This window comes from Macrobrachium rosenbergii, chromosome 2, assembly GCF_040412425.1.
Source record: "Macrobrachium rosenbergii isolate ZJJX-2024 chromosome 2, ASM4041242v1, whole genome shotgun sequence".
Classification (NCBI taxonomy): domain Eukaryota; kingdom Metazoa; phylum Arthropoda; class Malacostraca; order Decapoda; family Palaemonidae; genus Macrobrachium; species Macrobrachium rosenbergii.
The window spans coordinates 75,608,807-75,621,983 of NC_089742.1; the positions used below are offsets into that span (position 1 = coordinate 75,608,807).

The 13,177-nt window shown below is 36.9% G+C and overlaps 1 protein-coding gene across 2 annotated transcripts in view; it reads right to left on the reverse strand.

Moving 5' to 3' along the window:
• Positions 1-13,177, reverse strand: part of LOC136848777 (retinol dehydrogenase 11-like) — a 43,909-nt gene continuing 30,732 nt past the window's right edge. Inside the window, exons 5-7 of one of the 2 annotated variants that reach the window (XM_067121372.1) lie at positions 11,148-11,210; positions 10,846-10,985; positions 1-1,486 (exon numbers count right to left, since the gene is read on the reverse strand). In XM_067121372.1, coding sequence (XP_066977473.1) covers positions 1,223-1,486; positions 10,846-10,985; positions 11,148-11,210 — 467 coding nt within the window. In that variant the 3' untranslated portion in view covers positions 1-1,222. The remainder of the gene's footprint in view (positions 1,487-10,845; positions 10,986-11,147; positions 11,211-13,177) is intronic. The other variant, XM_067121380.1, reaches the window with a different exon arrangement.

A 13,177-nucleotide genomic window follows, 5' to 3' on the forward strand; every position in this document is an offset into this window, starting at 1 on the left:
ATCTTATACACAATTTATTTTTTCTATTTACAAAATGATTTAAAACTCATTACATACAATTGTTTCAAGTATTTACAGAATATGTATAACTATGTATACAAATGATCACAAAACCAATTTCCCTTCAACCCATGGACAGAATTAAAGACCACATCCACTCACACCTCACACATTCATATGAACAGACAAGCATCCTAAACCTCACTTTCAAACTAACATCTTTATCTTCTCAGATCCACTTCTTTTTTTTTTTTTTTGGCTCTACAACCTCTACCACACTGATGAGGTTATTGAATGGTTTCAGAAATAATATTTACTTCTTTAACATTTTAATGAATATGATGCAAAATCATATCACTCATTTCTAAGGAAATTTTTAGATGTTTTCATGAGAATTCACAATGATTCGATTAACCATTTCATCACTCTAGAATTTATGCTTGCCAGTCTTATCAGTCATTTCCATAAAAACAGACACATCAGTACTTCTAATAAATTAGAAAAAATACACATCTCTTTAGGTTTTTGTCTTAGTACTAATAAAATTTTTATTTCCTAACTTTGCAGAAATATTTTATACATCACAACTGTTAATCAATTTGCCACCAATTAACTCCATTACCATTTGCAAATACTTCATTCTTATGTAAATTATTTTAGAAAATTCACATCATTGTATTTAATAATTTATGATATATATAACAATTAAAATATATTTTACTTCACATACAGACGCACTTGCTTACCATTTTCAAATTGTACATTTGCTTTACAATTGAGATAAATTTTAGTTGTTTAAAAAATAGAAAATAGACCAGTATATATACATATATGCATAATTAATTTCCCTCGTGCTACTTGTTCCATTCATTTTGCATTTCATATAAATACTTTTTTACAAAGTAATTTTGGTTTTTTTTTTAGCAATCAATAACATTTCCATTCGCCAATTTCTCTGTAATTGCTAAATTTATTTTCTACTCATTTATATCATGAACTATCTGACAACATTTGACCAAGTACATCACATTGAAGACTGCATTCAAGAACTTCATAACAAAGCATATGTTAAGTTATGAATTTGCATATAAGTAGTGATGCTGAGGTGATACATACACCAGAAAAAACTTGAAATATACATGTATGTCTTTCCATTTTTTCAGTTTCAAAACTTTATGTACTTTAATTTACAATCAGCAGAAGTCCTTAAATTGGTTTTCATTTACTTTTCAATCACAACTACATCATCATCAATTCCATTATCAGTTTCTGGAGGTGTTTCCACATCAAGAAGGACTCCTTCTTCTCCCAACAAATCAGAACCATTTTCCCCTACAAGATCCATAGATACATCCCAGAGCCTAGCCGAAGCTGCTTCATCCTGCGCAACATCTGCTAGTTTCTCAATTTTACAGTTGGCCAAGAAGGCCCATTCCACTTCATCAAGTTCCTCTGAGACAGCACTGTGGATCGATGTCTGCGCACCCTAGAGAAACAAAATCAAGATTAAAATCTAGATAGACTACAAAGCTGTCAATGAAATTAGTATGAGGCCTTTCCAAAACTATGCAAATTTTCTTTCTTTGCAAAATGAATATTTATCTGCATAGCACTGGTGTCAATATCTTTGCTGAACAAAAAATTAACAGTTTAGTAGTGGGGGACTCACTACATATGTATATTGAATTGAACTGAATTAATATCAATCAGGCACCAGGCCTTGGAGACCATATGGTGCTGTTGTGGATACAGTATGGTCAGAATTATTGGTTGGTAAGTTATATTCGATGAAGAATATATTTGTTGAATGAAGCAGATTTCATGTTTTATGAAGTGTTCTGTTTCAGTGGATGGGGGATAGAGGTTAGGCTGGTAAAGGATTATATGGGATATGGAAAGAAGGATACGACAAGTTGGACACAATGTTGGAGGGGATCCGTTCATCAGGTGGGAGTGTGAGGTTTGAATGGTCAATTCGTAATCGGGCAAGAGCTGTTTCCCATCATCTATTCTTGTGGCATGGTTTAACCATGGTAGTATGGTAGGTTTAACTGTGTGGAACTTGTTATTTGAGATACTGGACCAGAAAGACTGCCAGCAATTTAATAAGAAGTTATGGAAGAATGGCACCCCGACAAGGGCACAAAGTGGGCCAAAGAGTCCACTTGCTCATTGCCTAGCATGCCCACATGGCTAGGGGTCCAGCAGAAGCAGACTTGTTTTTCCTGGATTGAAATATGAAAGAGCCAATCTTGAATTTCTCAGATTACAGGGTTGGATGAGGGATAAAGAATTAGCAGTCTGTGAAAATAATGAAGGACGATGAGGGGTAGATTAGAAGTTGTTTTAGTGCAAGCAATATGGCATATAGTTCTGCTGTAAGTATGCTTACCCATATGACTTTAGGTTTGTATTGTGAGAGGAGAAATCTGAGATTGTGTCTGCAGGATTGGAATCCCCGAATGTTCCACTGGAGTAAAGACATTAAAGGGAATGAGATATATGATGTGACATAGTCAGTATGGTCGAGGCTGTGGTGGCATTTAGAAGTCTGGATTTGGGTGATGAGGTATTTATGTTGTTTTTTCTTTTTTGTTGCAGTTGATTGATGGATGGTAGAGCTCGCCTTTACCTGTAATAGGATTTCTCTTGGCAATTGCCAAATCAGTCAAACAACTGGAGAGGCTGAATCCAGCTGATTACATCTAAGGAACATCACTTCCTTAGCCATTATCAGAAAGCACTGACGGAGTAAGAGGACAAGAGATAATAAGCAGATAAGACATAAGTGGTCATAATATGGCACTAGTGGAAGGATACTGAGAATGATTTTCGGAAGGCTCATCTGTGAATCATTCAGTTTTTATATTTGGATTCCGTTTTCTGCAAGGAAGTGTAATGCTTAGCCAGAAGAAACAGAAAACTATTCCAGAGAATGCAGTGTTAAAAGGAGAAATCACCTCAAAAGAGGGAGACAGAAAAAGAGTAAGACTGAGAAGTTTGAGGTGAATTGAATTAGGTCAAGGTTCTTTTTGATGGACATTGTAGTAATAAGACTGATCAATTAGGTTAAGGTTCTTTTTGATGATCATTGTAGTATTAAGATTGATGAATTAGGTTAAGGTTCTTTTTGATGGTTGTTGTAGTATTATGAGTGACACATTATGTCAAGGTTCTTTTTGATGGTCGTTGTAGTATTAAGATTGATACATTAGGTCAAGGTTCTTTTGACGGTCATTGAAGTATTAAGACTGATAAATTAGGTTAAGGTTCTTTTGATGGTTGTCGTGGTATTGAGGTTAATAAATTACGATAGGTGGATAAGGGTTTCCTTTAACCTCTAAATTTGTTCCCATCATCCTGCACCGTGTAAAATAAACGCTCCTACAAGGTAGGGTTGTTAGATGAGGATGGACTTTCTTCAGTATGAAATGGGGACGGGTGAGTGTCAGAAATAACGGGTGAGTCACATGTAGAAGGGAAGTCTACAGGTGAGGAGAGATAGGAAGAGTGAGTCGCGGGTACAACCTGGTGGTAAAGCAAGGTCAAAGATACTTTTTCTCTGTACAGAAGTCTGAGTGGAAGGTTGGGTGGGAAAGAGGACAGGTAGGGGGAAAGGTGAGGCAGGTGGAGATTCTGCGGAAGTTGTCAGGAAAGTGGGAGGGTTGTGGACCTCAGCAGTGGTATGAACAGTAGCATATTTTGTGTGGGAGGAGGTGGGGACGAGGTTGGGTTTGGGATTGTGATAAAGGGTTGATTTATGTAGCCCTAAATGTCCTTCATGGTTTCCAGAGGAGACTTGGCTATAAAGGTTTCTTGGGTGGAGGGCAAAAGGGAGGTGACGGGGAGAACTTGGATGGGGGGAGTTTGTTATTGGTCTTTGGAGTTGTTCCAAATTGGCGTTTATTTCTTCGTGTGGAGGCTGTGTTAAGGAGAAGAAGCTTTGGGAGTGAGGGACAGGGAAATAGAGATGTGGGTGTTTCTGAACTTAACACCTCAAAAGGGTTTGACAAAGATACACTTAAGATAAGAAGAGGGAAAGAGGTGGCGGATGATGGTACTTTAGATGTATACAGCAGTTTGGGCAAAGAAAGGGATGAGGGATAAGGAAGTATTAGAGGTGGTAGTGGACTGGGGAACTAAAGATGAGGAGGAAGGGGGAGGGGTTGGTTGTGGCGTGATATTGGCAGTGGTTTTGCTTGTTTGCTTTGCTGTTGTTGTGACCTGGGCTAGTGTGACAGTAGTAAAGCCAAGGCGGCGAGCCTCCTGTCTAGCTTCTTTCAGGGTCAATCCATGCTTGAAGCGGAGGCCAGCCAGCTTTGATTCAAACTTGTAGATAGGGCAAACACAGTAAAAAAAAAAATTTTGTTTGCCAGCACAATTGTCGCAAATGTGCTCTTGTGAGTGACAATCTGCTCAATCATGGTCAGGTGAGCTGCAAACAGGGCAGCACGCTTGTGATCTGCAAAATTTGGCTGGGTGGCTGATGTGCCAGCACTTTCGGCATTGACATGGGGGAGGAATGTACTTTTGGACTTTGAAATGTTAACCTCTGATATATACGTCTTGTAGGAGGTCTTGCCCCTTGAATGTGATCTTTGCAAAATTTTTGTGGTATTTCCTGTTGCTTTTGTCCCCAAGAGTGTAACATGTATCATGGAGAACTTCATGGCAGTCACTTAGGAGTTCTTTGAGATCCACTGAGCTGACATTGTCAATTGGGCACTGCTCAGAGGGTATCACCACTATTCCAGTGCACCTGTTGAGGTGAGGACATGGAGTGGTAGGGAAGGCATTACCTTGTAGGTCTTTGAGGGTGGACATTGCTTGAGCCTGAGCCTCTGTGTTCACCATGAGATGTGAGTGGTTGCGCGTCTTGTTAGGAATTTTACCATTCCTACCTGTCTCTGCAGGCACTTTTGAAAGTGGAGTGTATTGTTCACATAAGGAGCTGTTGGGGGGATGATGAAGTACTTGTCCCACTTCTGGGGTCCAAAGAGGGTGACATAAGGGCTGAGTGGGTACTGGAGGACATTTTAAGGTGGGTAGAAGAGGATGGAGTTGAAGCCTAAGAAAATTTTTTTGAGGAAGAGGTGCTGTAGTGGCCCATTGTTTCATGGTAGAACTGCTGTGGTTCATGTGGTTGTAGTCACCAAAGATGAACCAGTGGAAAGGGTGTGTGGGACATCACGTAACAAGATGAAAGGTGACATGGTAAAGGGGCATAGGGATGAGGAGATTTCTGGGGGAGTAGTCTGGCTCGTGGTCTCTAAGCTAGCTAAGTCAGAAAAGCCAAAAAAATTGGGGGACTGATTGTGAGCAGGGTCAGTCCCCAACCCCTAATAATTTGTTTGATTTTCATTATCGGCCATATGGGCATAAGGGCAAAAAAGAAAAAACCAAGGATGCTGTGCCCTATGGTGACCAAGAGGCCGTTAAAGACCGACCCGGAGTTGGCCTTCTACCCTCGCGGCATGGACACTCACACCTAAGGGATGGGGGGGGGAGAGGAAGAGGACTGGTAGGATAGTGAGAGTGATAAAATGAATGATTAAGAAAACACCAAGCCAAAACTGGTTGAGCATAGGACCAAATCCCAAGGCTGGAGGGTCCAGGTGGAGGCCAAATGGTTGTCTGCCCAGCATCAGGCCATGGTCCCTAACCTTGAAGCCCCTCTACAACAACAATGTTGCTTGGTATGGGAGGGGTGTAATGTAACATTACATATATTTTTCAGTTTGTGTATATATACAGTTTGTACATACATAATTATGCATAACATTAAGGTGAAGTAGGCACTTAGCAAATGTTTGCTCTCTCTCTCTCTCTCTCTGTCAAGATTTTCTCTTTTTATCAAGAATAACCCAGAGAGAGAGAGAGAGAGAGAGAGAGAGAGAGAGAGAGAAGAGAGAGAGAGAGAGAGAGAGAGAGAGAGAGAGAGATGCAAATGTACGAATGCAGACGAACACATACACAGGCTGAAAGGAGCATGTAACACTACAATACTATTCTGGTAAAATATTGTAATATGCTGCATTAACGTCAATACAACTACTGTACCAGAGAGAGAGAGAGAGAGAGAGAGAGAGAGAGTGCTTCTTATGTTAAAATAAAAACTAAGATGTTGATGGTCTTTAATTCTCATATTTACCATATTTTGTACTTTACATAACTTGTGAGCATACCCAGCGAGTAGATAATTGCAACTGGCTACAATAAGTCTGGAGTTAATCTTAGTAAGATGCACTTGTACACATATGAAAGTGTGAACATCCACCTACACGCAGTCATCACAGTAGCTGTGCAGTATGTATTTTGTATGGTGATTCTCATTTAAGAATGAACCCACATACTGGGTCCTTCATTTCACGTTCCTGGATAGCTAATACATTAAAAGAGATGATTCCTTTGTTAAAAGAAACTGGAACAAAAATCCATATGACTGTCATCTCGAAAAGAGTGAGAATCTTGGAAGGCCTGAAGTCCTTTCTCAGGAGTCAAAAGACATCATAGCTGAGGTAGTGGGTAGACCAAGAAAGTCTTTACGTAAACTGAAGCTTGAACTAGAAACAAAAAGGGGAAAGAAGAGAAGTTGTAGGTGCTGTATATCGTGAGTTGAAAAAATCTGGCATCAAGCCATTTCATGTTATCAGCAAGCCCAACATCACTCAGCAACAGAGAGAAGACCGTGCATGGTTTTGTGGTTTATTTCCTAAGATTGGGATGAAGCTTACTTTCTCCATGTTGCCACATCAGATGAATTCTTCATTTACACAGTCAGGAAGCCAAATCATAAAAATGACATCATTTGGGCTGCAAAGTTGGATGATATCAGCAATGACGTGCATTATCCCCAAGTTGTGAAATTTCCTGAATGTTTGGGAATTTTCTCTGTTTCACAGCCAAACGGTTAATGTGGATCATCAAAGAAAAAGACAGTCATGGAATGGCGAATACTTCAGAGAAACTGTGCTTACTGGTGGAGTATTTTCTTTCCTCAAAGATCCTGAAAATGTGTTATCTGTTGAAGTCACATTTTTGCATAATAAGACACCATGTTTCAAGGCTCTTCAGACACAGGAGCTGCTTCAAACAGTGGTATCGATTTCTTCTCGTCAAGTGAATTTCCAGGTAGCTCCCCTGACCTTAATGTGTGTGAAAACATTGGTATACAGTATATCTTAAAGGATCGTGTTGAAGCGCGCACAGTGAACTATGATGGTATACCAAGCCTCAATGACCTGCGAAGAGGGGTTACCGAAGTGCTCAGGGAGTCTCAGCTTTTTTGCGATTTGCTGAAATCATACCCCTCAAGAATGCATGCTGTGGTACAGGCAGATGGAGGCCACACAAAATATTAAATACTCAGAGAAACTTAAATAAATACCTGTTCTGAATTACTTTTGTTTTTGTCCATATCAATTTTAGTTTATGTTGTAGAGGGGGGGGGGCTCTAATTTCAAAACACCCTGAACATACACAGACTGAAAAATTAAATATGTGGCTGTGACTCTAAATTACCATATTAAGTTCAATACTCCATTAAATAAGTTTCAATGAAAACACCACTACAGAGAGGGAGGGAGGAAGAGGGAGCCACCTTAGAATGTGTGTACATATACAAATGAACATACATGAATAAAAAATAATTACATATAGCTCAAAATCATACCTTGGAGATGACAAAATATAAACAACAATGCATTAAATACAGTGCATGTCAATCAACATATGAAACCATATCAGACATGTGCCTTATATTTTGTGTTAAGATGCGTAATGAAGCCCCAGTGGGGTTGTGGTGACTGAGGACATTTTAGTTCAAGTCAGAACCAACGTATTGGTATGTAATTAAACAAACAGTGATGTTCCAAAATTATGGGGTGTGAAGGCAGTAGGCTGAGGAAATTGCAGCTGATTTCATCCACAAATCTTAGAATTTCAGAGCATATGCTCACACAATGAAATAAAGAAGCATGGCACAATCACTTTACAAAAATTCTCATGCAGAACTGTTTTTATACTTTTGATTAACTATTCTGTAGCACACCTATGAGCACAGTCACACTTCTTTTGACCAGAGATCTTAGAATTTCAGAGCATGTGCTCACACAATGCAATAAAATCACTCTAATAAAATTCAAGTAAGAAACTGTTTTCTTATGTTTGATTAAAAATGATTTGCAGTAACGTGACTGCCTACTCTGAAGTACAGGTACAGTCCATATATACATGCAATTATAATGTATTTAACCAAACATCTCAGACTTTCTGAGCAGGTGACTGCATGATGAACAAAGTAATTTTCACTTTCGAAAAATTACTTTCCAAGTGTAAATTGAAGAATATACAGCAGGTACATTACATTAAGTAACTACTGAACACTGTACATTGCAGTTAGAACTTTCAACACATCACATACAAAAATAACCACACATACTTTACTTGCAAGAACAAAAATACAGAAGTGCAAAAATATATATATGTACAGTATATATATTTTGCCAGTACAAAGTACTGTTTCGTAACTCACTGCAGCTTTGCAGTTATTGAAGAAATATTATCAAAATTGACTAATGGCACCCTTTTCCCAGTGATACAAGAGAGCCAAGTCACTAAATTGAGCTAAGTAACTTCAAAACAGTCATTCTAAGCAACATTAGTATGCATCAGCCTAAGGCGAGGCCACTCCAACTTAGATGCCCATTTATAACTTCAAACTAATTCTAATTCATTTTTTTAACCAAATTCTTTAATACTCAACAATAGGTCTAATCCTGTTTAAATGATAGTACAAGTTGTCTGCTTCAATACCTGAAAGGATCTCAGTGATAGTAGAAATACAATTACAGAAGATATTTTTTGCATACCAGAAACATTTAATAGAGAATATTTCCTCAGTTTATTACTGTATCTTTATATCATATTAATTCCATCCTTCCTTCAACACTACTCATCTTGAATAATTAAAATGAAGAAAATTGGCTTTATAATTTTTTTTTGTTTCATTTTTGAAAGGGACTAAAAATGAATGGGTGACAACTGATTTTTTGGGGAGTCACCATGATGTATATGTCTTTAATCTTTGTGTAAATAGTCTAACCATATTCCAATAAATAAAGATTTTCACCCCAAGCCTGGCTGTCCTCATAAGAGAACCAAAAATTCTCACTCCCAACAATTTTGGAAAAAATGCCAAGTCTCAAGAAACCAACAAAATAATGCCTAAAAATCCTCTGTCCAATCAATTAATAAAACGTGATAAAACTTTAGATTCCAAGACAATTAACATCAAACAACTTGAGCTGTTGCTGGCAGTACTGGATATGAAATGTGAACATTCTAATACAGTGTAGCCAGACTTCATAAATTTGGAATCCTTAATAAACCCAATTAAAATTTGCAACAGTTTAGCTAATACAAAATAACTTGAAAAAATTTGAAAAATCAATAAAATATTATACTTATGTTAACCCCGAGACTTTACAGTGTATAACTGAATAATGTAGTTTAAACATACCACCTAACTAATTTATTTACCATTCACAGGTCTGTCTCGAAAGATTAAATTTTATTAATAAAGTTTAGATATCATTAAATTACAAATTTTTAAAAAAATAAAAAATTGGATTAATTGAAAAGGATGGAGTTTGTGACAAAAATATTTCATTAATTTATTTGTTTCCAAAACTTGACATTCATTATCACTATATTTTGGATGTTCACACAAATATTGTTTGACGATTAGTGTTACTTAATATAAGGACATTATAAGGCTGTTCATTAAAATGCAGTACAGAAGATGTAACAAATTATAATAAAAGTCATAAAAGATGGTTGTTATTGATGGTGTGACTGTCTGAAGTGGGGATTATGGCATTGGAAAATAATTATTGACACTAAAAACTCAAGTACAATACAAAATTGAAAGTATTATAACACTTCAAGAACATTACTTTGCAGTATTGCTTCATGTCTTACTTATACATTTAATGCCTTACTTTTATTTTCAGAAGTACCTGACCATTTAGAATGTATGAAAAGAAACTGTTTATGTGCTTGCAGTTATAATAGTTGGTTACCATAATAATGCAACAAAACAAACACCCAGAATCATGGATCTTGTTATATAACAAACCAAAACTACTATAGGAGTCAATTCCAAAATACATCATTGCTAGCTCTCCTGTATATATCTATGATTTTTTGGTTTACACATTAAATCAAATTTTGATTACTATTATTCTGTTGTGGGCTAATGAGATCAATCATATTTCTACTCTCAAAAGGCTTGTTTAAACAATATGTTCTCAAATTGGAGCCAGGCAAAGTTAAAGATATTAGAAATCTTTTGTGGGAAGGGAGCAAAACGAATCGAGGAAAAGTAAAGTACTGTAAGAATGGCAACTGGGGCTAAAGGGACCCTATGAACAACCTGCAGTGCATTTCACTAGTTACACAGTAGGTACTGCTCCTAGGGGTACTGGTTCAATACCTCTCAAAACTAAGAAGAGAACTTACGTTACTTTCATCAGTATATCAAGCAAAGCAGACAAACTAGATACAGATACTTCTTGAGTTCTGAATATAATTACATTCAATTGAAGAAATAATGTAATTCTGAGCCTTTTTATTACAAATAATTCATACATTCCAAACTCATTCTATGTCAGCTGACGAGAGGTACTGCAGTATTATACATTAGCCTAACATCCTCCATAGTTTAAATGAATGACACTTACCTCATGGTCATATATACCCTAATATACACACTGCATGCTTCATATACATAAACTATCCACTAACATATCAGTTATAAAAAGAAATCAGTATCACTGGTTTTACCTGCTTTGCTGTGCGCATGAAGAAAAACATGATGGGCAGGAAAAATAGCTTTTTAGCCCAGTTAAATCTAGGCGCAGAATAACGCATCAAGCCTGTGTACACAAACCCAGGACACAGGACAAATGTACCAACACCTTTACCTGAAAAATTAAACGGAAGCACATGAAACTAAAACAAGAGTCCTAATCTAGGGTACACTATTTGGTAAACCTAAAAGTTCCTAACAGTGACCCACAAGAAACAGAAGGAATAAAAAATACAGAGAAGACCAATAATCAGTCTATAGGGTGACTCAAACCCACCTCTAATAGGCAAAGAGGCTGGTACCCTCTGAGAACATAGATGCATAGGGGGAGTTCCCAGGCCTAGAAGGAGAGAAACAACCATTAAGAATGATTGACTCACATTAATGATCACAAAATAGATGTGGTTATATGTACAAGAAGAGCTAAATCACAACCACTCCAACCTCTATCAATTTATGAAAAAGCAGACTAAGTAGGGGTATAAAGAAAAAAAGCATCAATTAAACAAAGATAAGGAGAATAAAAGGGAGGTAAATCATGTGGTGGGATGACACAAAGGATATCCAGAATAAATAATGAAATGAAATAAAGGAAGCAGAATGAAGGTATTTCTAATAGACAAGTACATAAAAACAGGAGCAATGTTCAACCACAAGACAAGAAGGGTTAGGAGAAAACTTATAAACAATTTCATGTTCCATAGATACACCTGTATTGCTTTTACTAATGTGAAAGTGTCTGGTTAAAAGAACTAATTTTCCTAATTTTTGAATTTATACAGCAACATTCAACAAGTACATAAGGAATTCTTTGATAGGGGAGCCCCATATTACTAAATGAAACACTCACTTTGCTTTTGTATCTGTTGCACAGGAATGTTCTTGAGTATCAGTAATAGGTTTGCCTCTATGACAAAACCTACTGCAAAAAGTGTTTTGTGTCCCTAAGAGGTATCCACACTACAATTAAATAAGCCAAGAACACATGTCAGCAGCTTACAACATACATATTACAAGCAGGTTAATAAAAGAGTCAATGATTGTGAGTGGAGAACAATTAGGTGGCAAATTCTGGATAACAGTATGAGACATAGGTTAAGAATACCAGCAAACTGTTCACTAGTATTCAACCTGTCTGTGATGTGTGCACTGATACATAATGTTTATTTATGACATGTTATACTGCAGTGTGGATGCATCCTAAAGTTACAGATTACTTTCACTAAGGTCATACACTTGGCCATTTTGGAGCCATCCAGACCCTGAGATTTTAAGGTACCCATTAGAAATCACCAACATACTGATTTTGGTTAAAAGCTTCCTTTAGATATTAGAAACCTAAAACTTTGGTAGGTATGCCTGGGATTCATCTGATAAATTTTAAATGCTGCAAGTATGCTACTATCAGGTGCTACTCTATGTGACCATACCCACTCACTATAGGTTTCTAAAGCCAAAGTAATTAAGGATTGCTTGGCTGGTGTAAAAGGGAAAAATAAGGAAATAAAATGTAAGTAAATGAGCTGTTTGCTTACCACAGCTACCAAACCACTGAATATTTGTTCATGTACAATGAAATCACATCCCTCAGATAAAATACAGCAAATGTTAATTAGCACCTTCAGCAATCTTCATCAACACCACCGAGAAAGTTTTTAAAAGATGAGCAGTTACAATTACCATTTGAATACTTCACAAAATATGTGCATAATATGCTCTGGCACATGTGGTTTGGTCACAATATCATGTGTGTGACATCTGAACAAAAAATCATTCTGCTGCGGTACGTCACGAAATAGCAAATGGAGCAGGAATGACACTTTTCCTCCCAGTGATCTGCACTTTGGAAAAAAAAATCAAGTGCAAAACATCTTACAGATATCATCCTCTACTATGTGTATTTTGACTATATTTTGACTATTTGGTTGTACTCATGGATTTAGTCACACACCTGAAGGATGGATTATTATTATTAAGATGTTTAACAGAACTACCAAAGACTACACCAAAGATCTGAAAAATTTCTTTCAAGATTTTGTTTCCAATACTTATTTGTTATCATCTCTGAATTGGGCAATCACATAAAATTTATAAGGAATGCAGCAAGCTTACAAAACCTATGAAGAGAATACAAAATACAAGTCCATCCAAGATAAACTCCATTATTTACATAAAAAAATAATATAAAATTTAGGCCAAAGGTCAAACACTGGGACCTATAAGGTCATTCAGTGCTGAAAATGAACCTGACAATAAAAGGGTTTTAAAGGAGTAAAACAACTGTTGGGTGAGGGTGGAAAGTAAGAT